Source organism: Catharus ustulatus, chromosome 14 (assembly GCF_009819885.2).
Source record: "Catharus ustulatus isolate bCatUst1 chromosome 14, bCatUst1.pri.v2, whole genome shotgun sequence".
Lineage (NCBI taxonomy): Eukaryota > Metazoa > Chordata > Aves > Passeriformes > Turdidae > Catharus > Catharus ustulatus.
In genome coordinates, this window is record NC_046234.1 from 11,957,360 (window position 1) to 11,980,260 (window position 22,901).

The window sequence follows — 22,901 nt, forward strand, 5'->3', positions numbered from 1 at the left end:
CTAAATATTATATAGTCATTGTACAATAAGGAGTAAAAAACAATGTAAAAGCATGTGCAAAAGCCCCCTAATTCTGCCAGGCTGAAAATCCCTGTGCTATGCTCTTTAGCCTTGATAGAGTTTGGACTTCTCATTGATAAAAAAAAAACAACTTGTAGAACCAATTTTAAAATCATTAATGCTTCAGTAATCTTTCAAAATGAATTTTAGATGATACATTCAGTACTAATAGTCACAGTACAAATCATTGACTCATCCAAGGAAGAGCCTGAATAACAATTGCTTTGTTGAACTGATTTGCAGTCTAAATTGTGATGTGCAGCTTTCACGTTTTGTAGACTGTCTGAAGACTTGCTAAAATCCCTCCACATTATCAGATCATCTATTACCTTGTATTCTACTCATGATAAAACCTCCCTGTGGATGAGAATGTATTTCTAATGTCACATAGAGAAAACTGTTTATTGCTAGCATTGCTTTTACAAAATCTTTCTGTAGCTCATAGAAAATACAAAAGAGACATGTGCTCGGTTTTCTTTGCCATCACATAATACAGCATAAGTCAGTTATATAAATAAAGTCACTTACATAAATAGCTTAATTCTCCTTTCATTTATATGGAATTAAAAATCAAGAGCAGATCTACTGAAACAAAAGATGTTACACTGGCATAAAACTGATATTGACAGCGTGGGCATACTTTCATTATATAGATTCTTTCAGCCAGTGATTTTTGGGTTTTAACAACTTGAAAATCATCCTAACCTAAGAAGTAAAGTATTTAGTGCATGTCAGCTGAAGGTTGGTCTTCATAGCAAAGCTTGTTCTTTACATCAGCTTTCTAGTAGCCTCTGTATATTTTTTTTTGTATCAATATACAATTTATCTATGTAGTTAAAATATAACATTATTCCTTTCTAGTAAGCGTGATGTAAACTGTTCTTCTGTGTAGGTTTCAGAGAACTTAGTGACTGATGATAAAGGTCTGTTTGAAAATCAGAAAGACCTTTAAAAACACATCCTAGCCCTACAATAGTTTAGTAAAGCAGTTTCTAGTCTTCTTTCATCTGTACATGTGGCCAAGAGGCTGAGAGAAGGCATTCCTTACCTTGTCCTTGGTTGTGAGTAGTATGGAGCAAAGACCAGGCAATCCTTGGTTCCTACAGCATAGGCTAAAGAACTGTTGAAACCAAGAAGTCAGCAACTCTTTTGAAGATAAAACCTGTTGTCATTATACCTTTCACCCAGTCACACAGAGAGCCATGGCACATTAAGAGATGTTCCAGGATTTTGTGGCATCTGATTCCCAGAATAAAAGCAAGTTACTGGCAACATTCCAAAGCTGTGGCAGGTCACAGCCAGGAGCTGCCCCATGGGATGCTCTTTGCTTTGCCCTGTATGGCACAGGGTCCTGATCCCACACACAGCAAAGTCACCACAGGGCTTGTGTCAGGGACTTGGGGAGCAAAGGCTCACTGGAAGCAGTGGTTTTCCTTTAACTGCTTTACAGGACAGAAGTAATCCAAAATTGCTAATAATCATTTCAATATGAAGCATTATATAAGTGTAGATGACTTTAGCATATTTCAAATACCATTTGAATCAAGCTGTGTAGGTACACTGTTATAAAATGAGGACATAGTGAGAAAGTAGTTGGGAGATATTTTGCTATCCTATATTTGGGTTAAATTCTGTTTCATATTGCCTCTAAACCCCTCTTTTTTATAACCACTCTTAAAGCTTTCAAAACTAAAGTGATGACTTTAAAACAATAGTTTAAATCAACACATTCCCAATAAAAGCTCCAGTTTTGACTAATTACTATTTCCTGATGAAAATGCACTTCAACCAGAACTTCCTCTGATCAGACACAAATATATTTTTTACAGATAACAGAGGCTTTGACATAATGAGTTGTAGGCTCAGAGGCCTTAGCCTGTGCCCTGGATTCTAAAGTAAAAGCAGAGCCTGCACAATCTTACATAAGAGGCCAGCAAGGCAACCTCTGACCCCAGCAGTGGCTGGGGCTTAGGCAGCAAGTCACAAGCATACTACATCTTGCTTAAACAACAAGACAAAAAAAAGCAGCCCATACAGATGCAGCTTGCAAAAAAAATCCAAATCTTCATATTTTTTTTGTAGAATAAACTCTTAGTATTAGGTTTTCAAATAAAAGTATGCTCTAGCTTTCTCTGTGGAGTTTGCTAGACCAATAGAAATTCTTCAGCAATCATCACTGAAAGCAGTCCTTCCATCACCACAGAGACACATCTTAAATGTGGTTGGGTACATTCCTGTCTGAGATTGTAAATGAAAAGATATCCTAGGTCATAGGTTTAAATCACAGCAACCTGCAAAGAAAATAGTAATGCAGCAGAGGAACCAAAGCCCAGAGAAGTGCAGGGTAGTGCAGGAAGTCAGGCCTTCTTCAGCTCCCATTCTTTTTACTTTACCAGAGCAACAAAGGAAGAGAGGAGGGGAAATCAAACCAAGCCCTAAACCCCCCCAAAACACAGCAGCACTTGCTGTCCTCTTTTGCAACATCTGAGGTTTGAACAACTTAATTTCTACAGTTTGGTTTCTTCACTTCAAGTGTTGTTGTGTAGTGCAGGATAGAGGAGTTGTTCTTTGTTCCTTTATCTAAAACACCTACAAAAAGCAGCTCCCATGTAATATTTGTTCACCTCTGTAGTTGTTATGCAAGCCAAAGAGTAAAGAAGACAAAAATTTTAATTAGGAAACAACTCTCCACACAGACTTTGTTGGTACAACATAGTTATAAGTACATCTACAAACACATACAGGTTCTTTGGACTATGATTTTTTAAAATATATTTTATATGACAATGCAAACAAATCCGGAAAAAAACAAATTACTTCAAACTTATGTAGAGGTAGCTGAACAGTACTCTGTCCAGTGATATGAGAGTATAACTTAAGTTTCATTTCAAGTTCATTACAGTGCACAAAAGGATGTTTTACAAACAAATGGAATATACAAGTCCACAAAACTTTTTCTTTAAAATGGCTTGAGAGATATATTTCTGGCACTCTTGTAACCACATAGCTTGATGGAATTAAACTGGACAAGTATATGGTTCCAAATTAAGACATCTTGCACAGATAGTCTTTTGCTCCTCATTTTTGTACTTCTCCTGTTCCTTATCAGGGAATTATAGAAGCTGTTACATTGTTTTTGCTACACTTCTGCTCTGTAAACCTTTGTTCTGCAAACTGAATGTAAAGATTAAAACGTGCATATGTTTTATATTTATAAAATATATGGCTATGACTATTAAAAAGCTCAAGAATGGCAATAACATAATACAGGCACTTCTATGTGAGGGTTACTTTAGACCTTATGAAAATCCAACATTAGTAAGCACTTCACATGATACCTGGATGAGTAAGTCAATGTAATAGTTCAGGTTTTTATTATCCACCATTTTAATCTGGTCTAAGCAGATTAGTTTCTTCTTTCAGACAATATTTATTTAGCAAAGTGTTTCAAGAGAGTGACTTTGCTCAAACTACCATTTTGCTATTGCCATGAGACTTCCAGTGATTTACTGGGCTTTGGAAATAAACCCCAGCTCCTAAACTAGGTGCTGCACTAGTTACAGTTTCAGTTGTGAATTAAATGAGAACTAAGCAGGGGTTGAAAAGAGGGATTGTGTTCATCTGATGTAGGACTTGGGGGAAATGGGGAGCACTACCCTAAGTGCATATAGGTCCATGGGATTTTTATGCACAAAAACCCTATAGTTAATTTTCATTTTCTTTTTTAAATAAGTGTTTGTGAACATGTTCTCCATTCCTAAACATTGCATCTAAATACAACTCCTCTCATTGATTTAAACACCAGTAAAACTTCAGCACCAAGTAGAAATCATTAAAAAGAAAATTTTTCACAATGAGAACAATCAGCCATTGGAATAATTTTCCCAGGGAAGTGTTGGATTTCCCAACATTGGACACTTGTAAGATTTGGCTGGATAGCCTGCTGGACCATCTTGTCTAGACCATGCTTTTGCCAAGGACCAGCTGATCCTTGAGGTCCCTTCCAACCTGGGATTCTGTGAAAAAACCATCTAAAACAGAACTCAACTCTATGAAGCTCTTTCTCTACAGCACAGATTAAGACAGACCTGCTACATCCAAATCCACTATTTTTTTTTTTTTTAGATTAAAACAATCTTTGGATGAATCAACCCATGGTTGAGGTGTTCTATCAGTAAGCAGTCATACAGGACAGAAGGACAGGCTGAGCAGCACATCAGCCATTCAGTCTGACAGCCAGAATCTCTTATTGCTTCATTGTAATGGAAGATAGCAGCACTTCAAGGAATTACAAAAAAAAAAACCAAAGCAAGAGGAACTTTCACAACTAACGCCAGAATGTCACTTAAGACTTACCATAAAGGCCTATCACACCATTTTATCATTTCATTATTAAAACTACTGAACTACTGTCTAAGCAGCCTGTGCATTACTTATGCCCCCACAACAATTAATCAATATTTCTGACCACACAGGAAATGCAAGTTTGAATCATGATTTGGTCTGTTGGGTTTCTCATTTTTAGCAGATAAGCAAGGCTGCTTATAAAACTGGGTTTGGTGCCTAGAAAAATGTGAGCAGCTTAAATAAAATATTCCTCCAATTAGTATTTTATCTGATCAGTGATATTTCTATAATTAAACTGAAGGTATTTTTAAATCTGTTCAGCTGTTTATTCATGCCTGTGATAAATGTTGCATTTACATCCTTGTACTTATTTATGCAAGTGGAAAAAATCAGTGACAGTGTGGCATACCTAGATTTTTTTTTTGGTTTTAAACATTACTGAAATTTTACCATCTCAACTTAATGAAGGCTGAGAGTACTCCTTGTCTGGTTTTTCCTGGACGTGTTTGTGTTCTCTAGCATGCATCTTTCTCAGTATTGGTTTTCATTTCTGATGGAATTTGCAGACTTTAGCCATTAATCTAGGATGTGTGGCCATAGAGCAGTCCCAGAGAAAGTGCTACTGTACCTGCACAGAGGGAATTTTGATTTGTTGTGCACATGCAGATCACCTGTTTGCATTAAATGCAGTAAGCCAAGTGTTCCCAGGCTGCAACAAATGCACTGGCTGTTCATGATGCAGGGCATGTACACAAGTCTCTGCTTGGAAATTCTGGCAGCTTTACTCAAGGCTAACAGAAAAGACAATATCCATCTTTAAAATTAAGGATTCTTTCCATGACAGTTTCTAAAACAACAAAATAGGCAGAATGATTATGTAGAAGACAGCATGCAGGATAAAAAAACTAATTACATCAGTGAGAAAACAGTTTAAATTAGGTATTTAAGCTCCTTTTCTCACAGATAAGAGTAAAAAAAGTGGAAGCTTTTTTTCCTGTGGGAGCAATAAGAGACACTTATGCTCTGCAGTAGTACATAATGGTTTGTGGAAGAATTGCATTTAATGCAGCTTCACTTCCAAACAAGTAGAAATCACTCTGTTGTTGACTTATGAAGACAAAAAGCCATAGCAGGTGTCAGCCACCATCACTTGGTACTCTTCAGAACATGTTGGTGTTTTATATATTGTTTACAGCATGCCAAGTACCACTCATGGAGGACGTGCAGCAATCCAGCAGGATGGAAGGAAGTTACAGCATTTCCAAAGTAGCTCAATGCAAACAGGATACAGATTCTATGTGTAACACAAGGGTGAAACATGTTTGTCTTCCATTTGTTTCTTTGGTACCCTTATAAAAAATTTCTACAGAATTTAACAAAAGGGCAACAAAGGAGTTTTATGGAAATTACTTTTAACTAATAAATATTTGATGAGATAATGGAAAAAACATGCAGAAAAGTGACATTAAATTCTACTGCATTTTTTTCATAAAGGCATGAAATGGCAGAGTGCTATCCTGTACAAAAAAACCCAAAGAAATTTATAGCATTCCATAACATTCTCATTTCATTCCAGCTTTTGCCACTGAAAAGGAAAACAATAGCTTAGAATAAAAGGCCCAGTTTTGCTCACATTGAAATCAGTGAAAGTCAAAATCAGGTGGAGGTAAGATCAGTCCTAGAAAGTGGTACACTGCAAGCAATAAAAGCAGCAAAATAAGTATATGAACTCCTGATAAAAAAAAAAAATCAAAACCAAGATACTTCCTGTTCTCATTTCTGCCCTATTTTTACCTGCTTTATAGCTAGAAGTAATCACTCTAAAATTCACTTGCTTTCCTTGGGAAATCACTATTATTAGCAACACTACCCAATCTCTTAAGAGAAAAGCAATGGCTGGGTAGAGATTTGAAGCTAGCAGAAACCTGAAGATTGGGGTGAAATAAATAGCATTTATTACAACATATTCCTTCTTATGTGACACAAACTACCCTCTGAGTCCTACAGTTCAAAACTCCCCCCTCCCCCTCCCATACACACACTCCAAAGCCAAATCCCACCAAACAATTAAAAGAAATAAAACTCAATGGCAACAAGAGTTGATGGGGGGGATAAAAAAGAATCTATGTATTAACCTACAATGAAATGACACCAGTTCTTCCAGTTTTTTCTAGGATAAGCCACTTTCCATAAACTGCAGCTCTTTCTTCACAGTTCTTTGTAGCCATTGTCCATTTTTGCAAGAAAGAGTTCAGATATAAATTCAACTTCAAGTTATTCTGTTCTGTGAAATATTAGGGGATAGATCCTTCTGTCACCACTATGGTCAATTCCCACTGACATCAACCATCAATACCTGAATTTACCCAAGCACTTAAACACATGCTTAAGCAGGTGCTTGACTGTTTGGTTGTATCAGGAACCTCACCACAAGCATAGGATGAACCTTCAACAGCTGTGCTTGAATTAACTCAGACAATCTGTGTATTCAAAGACTTCAAGGCAGGATGTTTTGGGGGTGTTCTTAAGCTAGACTAGAACTGGGGATGAGTAGAAAAACATTCAAAGTATTTGAACACAAATAACTGAAAAATTATCAAAGCAGTTGCTTGTGCACTGCTAGAATCATGATTTTTGCCCCCAGTCATAAATACAGGGTAAAAACACTATAAATAGAGCAGCTCACTTTCCTTTAGTGAATGAACACATAAATAATATACATTTTGAAACAAAAAAATCATAGTGCAAAAATAAATTATCAAACAGAAGTTGTGAACATTATTTTACACAATGCTATATAAAACCTGAACCATTTGAATAAAAGACTTTGCAGTTCACTGAAATAATGCAATCTTATTATTTCTGCTTCACATTAAACTGCACAGTTTATCCTTTATCCACTAAAAAATAAAATAAATTAAAAAAACCCTTAGGATTTTTAAAAGGTTTATGGCAAACAAGATCACTTTTTGTTCTATCACATTTGTTGTTAATTTAGCAGTGCAGTGATTGAATACTCATCTCAGTTCCAAATGGAAACTATTGAAGTATCCATAAACATCCCCTGCTCTTTATAACTCATTCTCTTTGAAATTCAGGCTTGAAATACCCTGACACTCAAATCTGTAAGACATTATTGCAGTTAGATGAAGTTACAAGAGACAGTCTGCAGTCAAGGACTGTGGGAGACTGCCCAGCTCTGCTCCTCACCATCACCGCGACCTCGTGCGTGACATGAACGTAAGGACACGTCTGATGCCATTCAAGCGGTCTTTGAGGGATTTCATGGCAAGGAACGGCAGCTGAGCTCTGTTCTCCAGTGGAAGGACAGCCAGCACCCACCAGCACCAGGCTGGCCCATTAGGGTTAGCCTGCAGTCAGGGGAAAAAAAATAAATTAGAAGTCAGGATTCATACGGCTGGTAAGATTTTGTTTTGGAGGATTTAACTCTGAAAGCACAGTTTTTGATAGGAGTGTAGCAAGCAGATCATTTCATTGCCAGCCTAATGGCTTGTGGTTGGCCTGCAATAGATTATAAACAAGCAGCACCTTTCCTAAAAATATAATGTTAAAAGCATTTCTATTACTACCAACAATTTATAGGCTGGGCCTTCTGGATTTTTTTTCATCTATTTTTCCCCTATGCTATTACTGACCCAGCTCTTTAGGATTCCTGTCTTCCTTCTCCATACTTTATGATACAACTCATATTTAGCTCTTGTTGTTGTATTCTGTTATTTTAGGACCCCACCATTTGCAGTCTTTTAACAAAAGTAAAAAGCTTCCAGTTGTCTCTTTACTCTCAGTCATTTAATTGGGGAAGTAGAACAGGCAAAAAGGCAGTTCAGTCTCCTGGGACTAATGCAGCGAGATAAATAGTCTCAGAAAGTTATCAACATTAAATATGAGCTTTTTCTTTATAACTGTGCTACCACTGGTGTGTGGCAATAGAATTTAGGGGCTCAGCTTACGTGGGGTAAATGCAGAATATTCATATTTTCACCTTAAAGCACAGTGTCTGCCAGCTTATTGGATATCCCTGCTATTTCTGTCTCTAAATGTTACATAAGGCAGTGATTCTGGGTACCTGTGGGTCAGGATCCTTGGCTGGCATTGGACCAAAATGACTGAGAATTCGACTTTTGAGTGCTTGCTTGAGGGAGTTAAACCATGTATAAGCCTGATCATAGACAGAGTCATGGAGAACAAGTAATGCAGCATACTCTTGTCCTTGCACCTGGAATGAGAAATGAGGGGGGAGTTTACTGTTTGTTCAGTCTGCATATTGGGAAAGGCATAGGATTTTCAGGGTTGGGTAGGGGAAAAGAAAAAAAAAAAGCATGCCAAAAGAGTTCTGGAATAAATACTGAGCTCATTTAGTGTTTCCCCTTCTGCTGCTCCTCCCCTATCCAAATTCTTCACTTTGCCTGTATTCTAAACCGAAAACGTCTATTTGTAGAATTTGCACTTTCTGGATAGTTTAATGAAAAAACCTTCACACAAACAGAAAAAAAAGACTATGCAAAGTTAATAAAAAAATAAAATTAAAAAAATCACTAGAGCCTCAGAGTCTTCCCATCACATACCAAAAGCTCCTAAGAATTAATGCAAGCAATTTTGAAGGCTATGGTGCACCCAAATCCTGCTGCTTCTTACCTGAATGGGAATTTTCTAACTGGCTTCCATACGAATGTTGTCAGGTTTCCCCTCCACTCTCTTATAAACTGCAGTTATTCTGTCTAGAAGAGCAGTAAGAGCTCATCCTGGACTCACTTAGTCTTTTCCTCTGATAAATACCTCCAGGAAACACTCTTCAGTACATGGGCAGTGTATGTGCTTGTGCTAACTTATTATATGTCCCACCTTAACCATGAGCAGTTACTAAACACCACAAATTTGTTTTGTTAGAAACTTCTACACAAAAAAGAACTGACTGAAAACATACATGCTTAGAATTTCACAGGTAACACAATTTAAATGAAATATTTCTATATTTACCTTTTGATCCTCAATGTACTCAATATCTGCTGTGTTATATCCATCACGCTGGCTGTGCTGGATCACCTTAAATCTCCTCTTGCCAATGCTGTCTACAACAGAGCGACCATCAGCAAAGAATTCAACATTTCTTATCTCCAGAATGCAGCCATAATCTGCAAACCTATTGAAATCAGAACAAAAGCAAGTAAACAAGTCTTATTCTCTCCACCCTGAGTTCCACAGAGCTGCCATACAGTCAGTCCCTACCACAAAGGTATTTACCAATGTCAGCTCATTTCTATTGTTCATAGCACTGACCTGCTGTAGTTCAAATTATTCCACAATTGTTTGCAAAACTATCAGGAAGATTCAGACTGTCTAATCTGATTAATGCTAACTGGATGTTTTGGAATACAGGGAACACCTTATGAAACTGGAAGATATACAGATCAGAAGCAAACTTTGTCCATAATCCTAATATGTTCAATTTGTACAGAAGGACAAGTGCAATTCTGAATATTAGTATTATGGAAGGACTAGCAAATCTATGAAGAAAAAAGTTTTTGCATAATTTCAGCAGATTTTACTTTGCAGGTGGGTATTTTCTGCAAACTGTACTTTTCACAGACTATACATACCCAGTAGGTTTATAACATAAAAAGAAGGGAGAAAAGCTAAATAGAGAGTCAAACATTGAAGTCAAATTACCTAAGACTGACTGTAAATGGCTCAATGTAAATGCTCAGCCAGTCCTTATGAAGGTCCTGCTATACCTCTGCAGCCTCCACTATATTCAGAACAGTGAGGATTAATTTAAGGAATCCCATAATTTAAGGAAGTTCAGCCCAAGAACACACCTTACTGGCATTTCAATTTCTTGTGCCAAAACATTTAGCAGATTTGAAAGCAGGAGAAAAAAACCACTTTATTTTCATGTATTAGAGGAGGTCTGCAGCTCAATCACATGTTCCACACATTGAGTTACGAGAGTTTTGAGAGAACAGACCAACATATTAGTCAGAATCTAAGTGCTCAAGAGAAAAACTTATATCTCCTCAATGTCTTTAACCTGCATGACTAGGAAGAAACTTTCTCTAATGGAAAACTACCACAGATATTAGAGCCATGGACCTTTCTGCACCTCTCCACTGGCTCCAGACTAAGTGGGTACCTCACAGGGTGCAAGCTCTTCACTCACCCCTTGACAGGGTCGCTGATGCACATCCCAAACTGTTTGGTGCCAGTCTCCATGCAGCGCCGGATCATCAGCCGGTAACACGGCTCAAAGATGTGCAAAGGACAAGGGACTGTAGGATAAGCCATTGTGCACACAAATATGGGAACATTCTTATTTAGGCTGTAAGAAAGAAAGGAAAAATCAGATATGATGCTTTACCAAACTACTGACACATAAGTCTCGCATTCTTTAAAATTGTGACATCTTTAAATAGAAATTATAACATCTTTAGAATAAAATTCTTAATGGAATAAAGAAAGCTAGATTATGGGCAAAAGCTTAATTCCATTCTTAATGGAATGCTAAAAGCTAAAATTATTTTCCCTTTAACTAAGTAAATACTCTAGAAAATTATATACCAGTTAATAGACAAATTTTTCATTAAGCTTTCTGGATCTGGTAGTGAAAGCATTATGGGAATGCTAGTATTGCTTTTATTTCCCTTAATCCCATTTCTTCCCTATCCAGTGTATTCCAAACCCCATCCTGTCAGATCACTTCCATCTACTGTCTCACTCTGTGCCTTTCATAGAGGTCCACTGAAAGCCAACACACTGCCTTGCACTTTGTTTATAAAGTAACCCTCTGGATTTCTTCTACTTCTTTTTATTTAATTTATTTTTTAGCACAGTGCCTAGTTTTTATGCTCACTTAGGCAGTTTCACCTGGACCCTGTTCTCTGAAATCACATGATACAGAGAAAGAAGCTCCATCAGCATCTCAGCTCGTGTTCCACAGCAGCCAGAGCCATTCACAGCTAACAGCAGCAGAATTAGAGATGGGATTTTACATAAATGGATTACATACTTGGAAAGCTCTGCTATTTCCTCTTCATAAATCTTTCTCCTTTCAGTGAGTTCTTCTGGAAGATATCTGGCTATTAGCTCCTCCATTAGCACTGTTTTACAGTATTTCCTCATAGCCAAGCACTGCAGTCAGAACACACACAGGCAATTAGAGAGAACTTCCACCACTTCACAGTGATTGGTGCCTGTGCAAAGGACATCACCCATTACCCCCACTTTCTGATGTTTGTGATTCTATCATAATCTCTTAAACTTGCTACTGAAGAGCTGTTTTTTGAACTATCCCCTGTGTTACAGACATTTACTTAGGAAATCTGGAAAGTAAAAATCACCTACAGATTTTCTAAATATAGGCCTGGTCCTAAGGTTTGAACAGAGACTAGCCATGCTTGGCAACTCCCAAGAGCAAATTAAAAATCACATTCTTCCTGAGTTATGTATTATTTCTTTTGTGTTGGGAAATATCAAGGCTATCTGAAGGTGAAGTTGTTCCTATCATTTGCACCTGAACTTATGCTGAAAAAATCCAAGGATTACCTCTGAGAGCCCTTCCTTGCACAGGGGACATTTTGGGTTGTGATCCAGGCATCTCTCCAGACATTTGAGGCAGAAGGTGTGTCCACAAGGTGTAGTGACAGGTTCATAGAAGAGCCTGGATTGGAAAATCCAAGAGCAAAAAGACAACAATATCGTGTACTAAAGTAAAAGAAAAAAGTTGCTACCAAAAAAAGCTGAATTCATTCACTAACTTAACTACTGACTACTACAGGGATAAAGTTGTTTCTTGCTTTTAATATCTTCAACCAACTCTTGTATGTATTCAGCTTAGAGATTTTTTTTTTATTGCCACCCAACATGAAAGGCAGCCCATGAACTCTGACTTCAGTGAATGTGAGGGACAATACTGTCATGAACTTCCAACAAGCCAGCATTTAATTTTCCTCTGTGTGAGCAATAAACAGCACCAGAAGTTGGACCATCTGACTTCACTAATGAAATTCAGCAATACTTGCAGAACTATTATTACTGATATTTTGTGATTACTTGTATGTGTAGAGCTAAGCACAAAATACCTATTTGCAGCAAAAGCCCACATCAGGGACTTGGCAGCTCTGGATTAAATGGTGGAACTCAAAGATCCTGGAGGTCTTTTCAAACCTAAACTATTTTATGAGTCTGTCATTGCCAGCTCTAATGGGTGTTTTTATTTATTTATTATTTTTTTGAATAGAGTTTTTAATATTCAAGTGACTTTTTCTGGAAAATGAGTGGCAGGAGGTTCATGTTTCATCTGGAAGAATATTTAAATATATAGTCAGGTCTTCAAAGTATCATGGTGTCTATTCTTTACCCATTTCAAGGACCTCTACGACACTTATTTTCACGTAAAGATTTTTTTCCTTACTATGATAATGTGATATTGCAAAGTCATGTTTCCTTGTCAATAAAGACCTTAAGGAGATGTAAATAATACAGAAGTTTGGGGTTTTTTTCAATAGAATCAATTCAAATCTAGAAACTAAATTGTCTGGAATATACTGTATTTTACAACATACTGTCTAAGCATTTTAAGGTCTTAAATACTAGTCTCATTATAATTTAAGTGAATAAATAATTCTTCCCTTAAGTATTAGTTTATCAAAGCAGTACACTATGTTCTATTAAACATGTGGAAATTACAATACATAAACCCACATTTATTAGCATCTTTCACAAGATGAGTGTATTTAAGAATGCAATTGGCTTTTAACAAGACTGGCATAGAGAGCTCATTAAATGTCATTAGTGCTAAAAACATTGACATTTAAGCAATGGAACACATGAAATAGTAGCTAAAATGCCACACCTATCTTATTGCAACTTGACTAATTGAAAACACTTGTTAACTGTTTCATGGACAGAAACTCCAAACTATGTGAAGCACTGAATCGAACCCCATGTCCCAGTAAGCACTGCACTGTATATGTAACAGCTTGGTAGGCACTGACTTCATCTGAAATGCAGCATAAAGAAAAGATACTCCTGCTAAGATTCCCCAGTCTGCCCTAACTCTCAAGACCCAGCTGCAGCTTTTCCTAACAACTCTAAGAAGACCTGGACAAGCTCCATGACTTGCAGAAAGAAACGCTACACACCAAAACTTCTCATGATGTTATTTTGAGCTACTGTAACAGCAGAAACTAAATTGCTACAGAATAATGCTCCTTTTCTCACCAGTATGTTGCTTTGACTACTTTGTATTTTCTGCTTGCTGCTGGAGCTAAGGTGGATCAATAACATTTTGGCCACTCCATCAGACAAACAGGTTAATAACAGCTCCTGCAGTTAATTGTGAACAGGTCAGTAGGTTACTGGGTAATTAGACCAAAGTATCTCAGGAACCAAATCCTCAAAACACTTCTGAAGAACATAGCAGGAAATAATTATAATTAGTCTACATAAATAACAAGAAAGATCTTAGGAGAGCTTTCCTGAGCACAAGCCTTCCTTGTGCAGTGATGTTACAAAGCTAACATCCTTCTGAAGGCAAGGCCTGTATTTGGGGCTACAATTCCCAGCACCTATACCATCCTCTATATGTTAGGGAAACAGCAATCCTTGGACTAATTCCTTCACAAATGCATTGCAGTCTGGCTGTTCCTGATTTAACATAGAGGATGAGAAAGTAGGATTAATTGATTTTTTTTTAAACATCTGGAAAATGCTTAGTGGACACAATAGACAAGCAGAATCACTAAACCATCTAAGAATAATTGTGTGGGTTTCTGTTAGAGGAAAGTTTTGCTCTTTGTGCTATTGATTGTTTTGACAGCTGCATAAACTTTTGGAACATATTTCAGCTGTAGACAGGGAGAGGAAGAGATCTGATTTATTCCAAGCAGAAGCAAATCAGACAATACAGCAGTTGGTCCTCAAGGCTTCCAGTTTGTCTGAAACAAATTGAAGTCTCCTCCTCTGCATACAAACATCAAACCCCAGATTTCTCTAAACAGAGGCCTTCAGATATAAATCCCTAAAGAGGCTATCTGCTATTTAAGAATTAAAAATATTGTGCAAAACTAAACCCCAACATGAATAAATCTGGGCAATTAAAAAAACCAAACAACCTAAGCAACACTCACTGCAGCAAGTGAAACACCTTCCCAATATTTCTAAGTCACTAAAAATAACAATCTTATTTGCCAAAGTTAAAATATTTTGTACAAAACAAGTAGTAAAATAGATGCAGTTGGAAACTCCTACTTGACCAAGCCATTGCTGTTACCAAGACTGTTGTTTAACTGGAAAAAGAAATCTTCAAGCAAATGGAGTGACTGCCTCAGTAAAGTGAGGAACACATCTCTTAAGCAAGAGTTAAAACATACTCTTGTTTACTTGCAAGATCCTCCTATTGCAATAGCAGCAGCACTGTACTTCACATGCAAACTCAGAATATTCATTGGATGTGGTCTCTAGGTATTTTGTGATTTTCATGACAAACAGCTCTACAAATTCCCAGATGACAAATTCTGGGTTTGTGCACTGTGTCAGTGGTGAGAGCAAATCTTTCAGACACCTTCACTAACACACTTAACCCTCACGTGATTTGTGTGCCCTTTCCAAAGCAATCACCACCCAGAGAAGATCACAGAGCTCCCATTCATCAGCAATGCTCAGAACCAAAGGTCTAAAAATGCATCACTGAAGCAACAATCACAGTAAAAGCTAATTTCTTGTCACAGGCAAAAACAAGTACCAAGTAAGCAAGAAAATCTCTAGGTGGTAAAAGGGAGGAAAATACAGCTGGAAAGCTATAGGTATCTGTGAGAAAAGAACACACCTCATACACAGGGAGCAGTCCAAATCTGATGGATCCACAACTTCAAACGGAATATGCTGTCCAGTACTATTTTCCCTAGTGTCACCTATATCTATCAACAAGAAAAAAAGAAAGTAATTGAACAGAACTATGCAAGTACAATACTATCTCATGTACTTGCACTAGCATCTGGTATTTAAATGTGTGTTGTATATATTTGCAACTTACTGAACCACAAAGCATCATTACAGTAATTTCTATGCAAAGTTTCAAATTCAGCCTTGGCACAAATCTGCACATCTCCCCTTAATTTTGGTCACATTATACCCACCTACAGAGGGTTCAATCTGGCCTTGCATAAGCAATCAATGTCAAAACACTTTTTGTCAGTGCTTAAAGTCTAAAGTGAGACAAATTATTCTCATACCATTGTAAACATATCCCACAGCTTGAGAACAAGGCCAGATATCAGGAACAAGTAGAGTTTGTACTTTAAAACTGTTTAAATTGTTATAGAAAGTGCTAAGACCGTGTGCAACACCAATGTTCTTTAAAAGATTCAGAGCTCTGCTGAGAAGAGCATGGCCCAACCTTCTTTGCCCCTTTTTAGACTTTTTTCTCTCTACACACAGGAAAGATTCCACAACATGCATGCCTTGATTAGGCAAAAGAGAAAATATAAAAGGCAAAGTATAATTTGGTCTCTCTTTGTCTGAATCTTACAAAAGAAAGGTTTCCCCAGGTTGCATGCCATGGAACCTGTCCTATGTGTAATTAAACCTACCTTTCTTCATCAGTTTGCAGGGCACCTCAGCATTTTGCATCTCCTCTGAGCAGCACTTCCTTTTCAGGAGGCTGCATTTCTCAGAGATGAGAAAAGTAGACTCTGGCATGGAGGTGAATTTCTTCTCCTCCTCTGAGCAGTCCTTTTTGCTCTCTGTAATTTGTACAGATTTCCTCAAACTACCAGAAGTAGTTACATTTGGTTCCTCTTGAATGGAAAAACCCTTTTTCTGTTCCACGTTGACCTGTGTGAAGAGAGGACTGACTTTAGACCAACCTTCCAACAAATTGATAAAGAAAAAACTCACCATGTCAAAAATCTTAAATATTATAGATCACCAGGAAGGATTTTGTAGGTTAAGAAGAAAGAGCTTGCTAATCCTGATTAAAAAACCCAAAAAGCAAGCAACCAACAAAATTTATTTCCCCTCTCCACCATTGAGTATTTTCAGCCCTTTTGTGTGGCTTTAAAGCTTGAAGGCTGTGAAACTGGATTCCAGAAAAAAGTGGCTAGATCTGTTAAATATGTTAAATATAAAGTATAAAATATACATATAAAATAATATGTTAAACATAGTGTTACCACTAAACCTATGGGAAAATGCATATTGTTTATATCATAGTGATGGTATCAGCCAACAGAAAAACCAAAACATCAGCTCATTCTAAGGAAGCAGTAAAAACACGCAAAATTTATAGTAGAAAAAATTCCCAGAGTTCCTCTTGCAAGGCAGATTCCTTTCTCAGAAGATAAACTGTTCAGAGTTTATCCCTTTATGGCCACAGGACACCCTGTGAGCAGCCACTGCACAGGACATCACCTGCCAGCCTTGTACCATCACCTCCCTGGATGGACCTGAAAACAGACACCATGGATTGTGATGTGTAACGTGCACAAAGATGAGTGAACTGTGCCTTGAATGGCTTTGTGAGAGAGTCATGCAAAAGGGTTTCTTGTCAGAAACATTCTAAAAGCCTTTGCATGGGGCAATGTCACTGTTTGTTTCTTATCAGCCTCAACAAGGCAGCTCAAAACCTACCACTTCTGTTTGTAAGGACTAGGCAAGTTCTCTCCTAAATATACAATGTATGCAAGCCCCATCCCAAAGTTCAGGCTCCAGTGAAGCAGAAGTGATCCATACAAACCTGTGAACGTAAACCTCTGCAGCCATTTACAAAACTACAGCTGCAAAACCAGAGTTATGAAGTAGCTAATACATTTTATATAGCTCTAAAATAACCTCCGAGTATCGTACAGAGTACAGAATGACTTCATTACTGGCATCACCTGGTATAGCTCAAGTTTGAGCTCTAGATTTTAGCATTTCACAGCTTTTGAGGGTACCTAAATTCAATCTACAGAGGCCCTCTTCCACTACCAACTACTTGAAAGACCAAAAGACAGTTACAGGAGTAGATCCCACTAATTCTGACAAAATTTATCAGAACAACAGAGGACTTCTATTAAAGGAAAAAAGTCAAATATGGAGACTTCAGTAAGTTAACACTCAGTAAAAATTTGAAAAATGTATCCTCCTCTCAGAGGCAAAAAGGAGAGAAGGCTTCCCAATGCGAACACAAAACACACAACAAATTAAGAACCACACATCAGACTTGATCTTTACCTTGAGCAACCTTTGTAGGTTATGGCTGGTGCCTCCAGATCCCACTGAATTTAGGAGATTCCCCTTTAATCTAGAGTGATGTGACAACAGCTGCAGGATATCGGGTAAGTGTTCCTGAGCATTTCCCGGGATGAGTGAAAACAAACTAAGTAGAAGCTGTGATATAAAACAGAACACTTCACTGCTTAGTTCCTTCCTTGCAACCTCTGAATGACAAAGCAAGTAAGGGAATAGCTGAAAGAAGCATCCAGGATTTTGTTAAAATCATTTAAAGAGCCCTTTAAACTAGGATAGGAACAAAAAGTGCAAGAGCTAATGCAATACATGCCAAACAGACAGCAAGAAACATTTTCACAGTTAAACAAGCCCACAGAGTTATTAACCATTCTCTGTGATGTGACACATACATGCCTTTGTCCTCTTTGTTCTGCAGTTCAGGGCTCACCAGAAATTATTGACACCTTTCTGAAATGTTTTTGGGTGTTGTTTTTTTTTTTCTGCGCATCATCTTTCTCTGGAGTTTACTAGTATAGAAAGCACTCATCTCACAGGCTTAATCCAAGATCAGCTGGGTAAATGTGTCTGATATTGTAAAATGCAGCTATTTTTAATTCACTTATGTGAGAATACAAAAAAGGTAGGCAGTAGAAAAAGGCTATTTTTTTCATTTGCTATGAGAAAATGAGGGAATCTGTTTCAAGTAGCAGCTTGAAGCCCCTTGTATGACATAGATTATCAGATGAATATTTAAGGAAAGAAACAGACCTGAATAGAAGATTCACACTCCAAAAACTAATTTCAGCATACTACTGAGGTGATCCTGCTGATGCCTGAGGAAGCCACATGACAGCTGAGATTTCTATTTAAAGCCAAAAAGGATTTCACAGGATCACACTATGTCCAGGCAGACAGTTAATACAAGCAGAACATCACATCTGCACCCAAAGAATTTGGTAAAACGTAGTATGTCATTGTTATGTGAACAGCCTTGGAAATGACCCAGTAAAATATTGCATCATGGATGAACTCTGTCTGATGAGCGCACGACTAATTCTTTCAGTCATAAGAAGCCTAGTTTTTCTCAGAACCCCACTGCTCAGAAATTAAATGGCTTGGAAATGACTATTTGGGGTCAGAATTTAGAAACATATCTGTTTGTTTCTGGTCTTGTTGCTCTAGTGCACAGAAAGTCTTCCAGCATGACTGTGAGCACAAATCATGATATAATGACAATGAAAGACTGCATGGAACCCACTGGGGGAAAAAGCAAACAAAACCCTCAAACATCAGTGACAAAAAATCCTCAGAGGCTGAAATCTCAACCACACACAAAATGAGATAGACATTTGATTTCACTACAACCATTCAGGTTATACTCTGCTACCTTCAGGAATATAGTTTTACTATAAGAATTCCACCGTGCTTTTAGAAAGCCTTCTGTGCTACAGCACATAGAAACCTTAATGTTCCCATCCCACCAGTGATTGAGAATGGCATAAATACACTTCCATAAAAGAAAATTAAACTATTATATTTTTATTGCCACAAGTAATCACTGCAACACTGAGACTTAACTATAAAACAACCAAAAAAATTCAAATATTAAAATACTGATTTACAGGATACCAGAGGCTTGAGGGGTGAGTAAAACAGAAGTATTCACAACAGCCATATAAGAATTCACACACATTGTAGCTTGCAACTGAAAAAAGCTTCACTGTGGACCCATTTTTTTGCTAATTTAGCATTAATTATTAGCAATCCTAAAAAACTAATTTAAAACCACACTTCCTTTGTTGTCTGCTTCCTCTTTCACACCTCCTGCACACACTGACACTTGGGCAGCATGACTGGCAGTAGGAAGAAGGCTGCTGCTCCCAAGTGGAGTTTGGTGAGTGCTGCGTGTTGTGTTCTGCCAGTCATTGCCCTGATACATCATTCAACAGCAACTCCCCCTCTTCTGCACTCCATCATTGGTAATAGATTGCCAGGCTAGGAATCAGATCAGAAATTTGAGACTCACAATAGTCTGTGGGTGGCAATTATTAACAATTCAGTTTTCCTTCAAATTTGTTGATGCTAACACTGTAACTGTTTCCACTGAATGACTGCTGAGTATATTTTCTTGCTACCTTCCCACCTTCAGATCAGCAATACACAACTCAGATACGAGGAGCAGTCTGGATGTGTACTTCCATCCAGCTCTCTAAGCAATGAGAGAGGGGAAAAGAAAAAAATCTCATCCTCCTTTATGAGAGGCCATTGAAAACAATTGTGCAGTTCCAGATGATTTAGGGAACTCACCTTTTGTGCCTCAGACTTGGCTGTCTTGTTCCCAGTATCTAGAGCAAGGCAGAATAGAAACTCCCTTAAAGCTTCTTCTGTTTTCCCCAGATTAGCTAATGCTTGTCCTTTCCTTAGGTGACCCTGCAAGGAAACACACCCACAGCTGCAGCTTTTGTCAATAGAATATGCAATAAAACCACAGTCAAAGTACAAAAGATCTTTCTGAAGAAGGAAAAGTTAGACAGGAAAAATCACTATAACCTTGTCTTACACCTAGACCACCAGTGTCTGGGTTTCTAAACACAACAGAAAACTACAAGCATAAACCAGATATTCTTTCACTCATGCAATTATGATTGTCACGGCACCTGAGTCCAGCTGATATTGGAAACATCTACTTTCCCTATATTCACCTTCTAAAATAGTAATTTTGTCCCTAGCATTCAATTTTTAGAGTGCTCACAAAATTTATATTCATCCAAGTCAAAGATAATAGCATTAGCTCCTTCTCCAGGACTAGCATTCTCTCCCTTCACCCCAGGAAGCTCAGGAATATAATGGTTGAATGTCTGTAGATTGCAGGAGTCCAAGAAGTTACAGGACTTAAAGCCTCCCTCAGATTCCACTGTCTGACCATTCTAACCATTTCCTATCAGGGCAGTATCAAGGCTTTAAAAAAAGTACAACCAGAGTCAGAACTTACTTTCAACCAGTATGGCTGGAGCCTGCATGCTGTTTCTGCATCATGCAATGCATCTTCACAAGCTTTCAATGTAGAGTTAATCTGGGACCGGTTGCTATATAGTAAGTGGTCATTTGGAGCTGCAGGAAATAGAAAAAGTGGCTGATTAGGTAAAAAGAAATTAGTTACATAAGCTTCATCCCTTGATTTATTTTTTTTAAACACATGTTGGTCTTCCAAGTTGCACAAACCCATGAAATATCCAGTTTTAAAGTAACTATGTACTAAATTAAATCTGGGAACCTCTTTGGGCAACTCCAGACAAAACGCCAGCTATGTATTATATAACTGCAGAGAACATTGCATAAATAAATGCTGAGACACTCACACAATAAATTACCAGCACTGACTGAGGATCAGATAGTTGGTAGAGACACACAGGAGACATTGAAGACAGCAGGAGGAATGCTGTTGTACTGTAGGGAGGAGTTTCAAAATTGGTAGCATTAAAGTTTTTAAATGACAAATAAGGGTCTTTCCATGCCGGAGTTCAAAACACAGGAAAAAGGACAATGTGAACAATCAGGCAGCGCCACAATGATCACCGAGTTACACACACTGTAACATCGAGACACAGCGTGTGCTGGGGAAGGCTGGACACTATTCAGGGGAACACTCCCATTTAAGTGAAACGCTTCCCCATAACACCTCGCCTTTAACTTCTACTTAGTACTTGCAGCGTGAGTCACTTTTCCTCAAACTGCACGGAAAGGACCGCATCCAAAGCTCTCCCTGCACAGCCCCGCAGGCGCTCCCGGGGATGGGGAGCAGAGCGGGGCCGGGCCGCCCGGCAGTGCGGGACACGCGGGGCTGCTCGGCGGGGATGCCCCGCGCCCAGAGCCCGTCCCGGGCCCGGCGGGACGCGCCCCCCCGGCTCCGCCGGTTACACAACGGCGCCGGCCGGGGGGAGCCCAGCCGGACCGCAGGCTCGGGCTTACGCAACCGCTGCTCTCCTGACCCAGTTTCACCGCGGGCCGAAGAGCCGAGACCCCTCCCTGGGGCTCCCCTCCGGGGCTCTCCCGACAGCCGCCCCAGGAGCCGGCCCGAGGAGCCGGCGAGAGCTCGGGCTGGCCCGTCCCGGATCCCGGGGCATCCCCGGCGGGACGAGAGGCGGCAGAGCGGCCGTCAGCGAGCCCCGGCCGGGAGAAAGTTATCTCCTTCGGCACGGAGCGGCAGCGGGGAGGGGGAGCCCTTACCCAGGCTGACCGCTTCGTTGTACTTCTGCAGGGCGGCTTGGAGCTTCTTCTCTTTGTAGAGGAGGTTCCCTTCGTGCCGGAGCTGCGAAGCCTTCACTTGGCAGGGGAACCACTTGGTCAGCAGGTTGCTGAGGATGACATTGACCCGCAGGAGCTGCCCGGCCGCCGCGCCGCCCGCCTCCTTGCACAGGACGCAGCGGGACTCGGGCGCCCGGTCCCTCTCCAGGCACTTTTTGCAGAACGTGTGTCCGCAAGGCAAGGAAACGGGCTCGAAGAGGAAGCCCTGGCATTTGCGGCACCTGAAGACGTCCCCCTCGCGGGGTGCCGCGGGCTGCCCGCCGCCGGGCAGCCCCTCTTTGATCCGGACGCTCTGCGCCAGGCACTCCACCAGCTTGTCCAGCTGCTCGGCGCGCAGCTGCTGGTGGCGGGACGCCAGCTGGTACAGCGGCAGCGCCTCGTGCAGCCGCCCGCCGAAGGCCAGCGCGTCCGCCCGCCCGAGCAGCACCTGCCACTCGGGCCCCAGGCCGCCGCCCGGCGCCTCCAAGTTCTGCGCCTGCAGAGCCCCGGCGGCCAGCTGCAGCACCAGCTGGGGCTCGGGGCGCGGCGGCAGGTGCGAGCCCATGGCGGCGGCTCTAGCGCGGCGGGCGGCGCGGGACGCCGTGAGGCGCGGGCGCGGCGCGGCGCCGCCGGCCCATGGTGCTGCTGCCGCCCCGCGCCGGGAGCGCCCCGCGCCGCCGCCGCCGCTTATATAAAGGCGGGCACGTGACGGCGGCGGCGGCGCTCATTGGGCAGCGCCCGCAGGTTGTTACAAAACCAGGCGGTTTTGTAACGCGCCGGGCCCGGCCCGCGCCGGGAGGGGCCGCCCCGCTCCGGCCCCGGGGCCCGCCGCTCCCCGGGACGGCTCCTCCGCCCCTCGGACACCCCGTCCCGGCAGCGCTTCCCCCGGCGCGGGGCGTTGGAGCCGTGCGGAGAGCGGAGGCGCCGGGCTGGGAGCGCTGCCCACCGGGCGCACCGTGCGCCGAGTTCAGTGTGACCCGCTG

The 22,901-nt window shown here is 40.3% G+C and overlaps 1 protein-coding gene across 1 annotated transcript; it reads right to left on the reverse strand.

Moving 5' to 3' along the window:
* Window positions 1-2,712: 2,712 nt before the first annotated feature.
* On the reverse strand, window positions 2,713-22,483 carry LONRF3 (LON peptidase N-terminal domain and ring finger 3). The gene is made up of 12 exons (XM_033072109.1): window positions 21,862-22,483; window positions 20,627-20,745; window positions 19,942-20,064; window positions 17,638-17,793; window positions 16,014-16,257; window positions 15,251-15,341; window positions 11,968-12,082; window positions 11,432-11,553; window positions 10,586-10,744; window positions 9,406-9,568; window positions 8,495-8,644; window positions 2,713-7,778 (listed from the first exon to the last, which is right to left on the reverse strand). Exons 1-12 carry the CDS (start codon window positions 22,481-22,483, stop codon window positions 7,620-7,622), a joined length of 2,223 nt encoding a protein of 740 aa, XP_032928000.1. The 3' UTR covers window positions 2,713-7,619.
* Between the last annotated feature and the right edge of the window lie 418 nt (window positions 22,484-22,901).

What these genes read in the sequence shown, in the direction of transcription:
- LONRF3 (XM_033072109.1), bottom strand. Translation starts at nt 22,483, where the DNA reads ATGGGCTCGCACCTGCCGCCGCGCCCCGAGCCCCAGCTGGTGCTGCAG. An exon ending in ACCTACAAAGGTTGCTCAAG is followed by an intron (nt 16,258 to 17,637) that starts GTAAAGATCAAG and finishes CTCTTCACACAG; the next exon opens with GTCAACGTGGAACAGAAAAA. An exon ending in GAAATAGCAGAGCTTTCCAA is followed by an intron (nt 10,745 to 11,431) that starts GTATGTAATCCA and finishes TCTTTCTTACAG; the next exon opens with CCTAAATAAGAATGTTCCCA.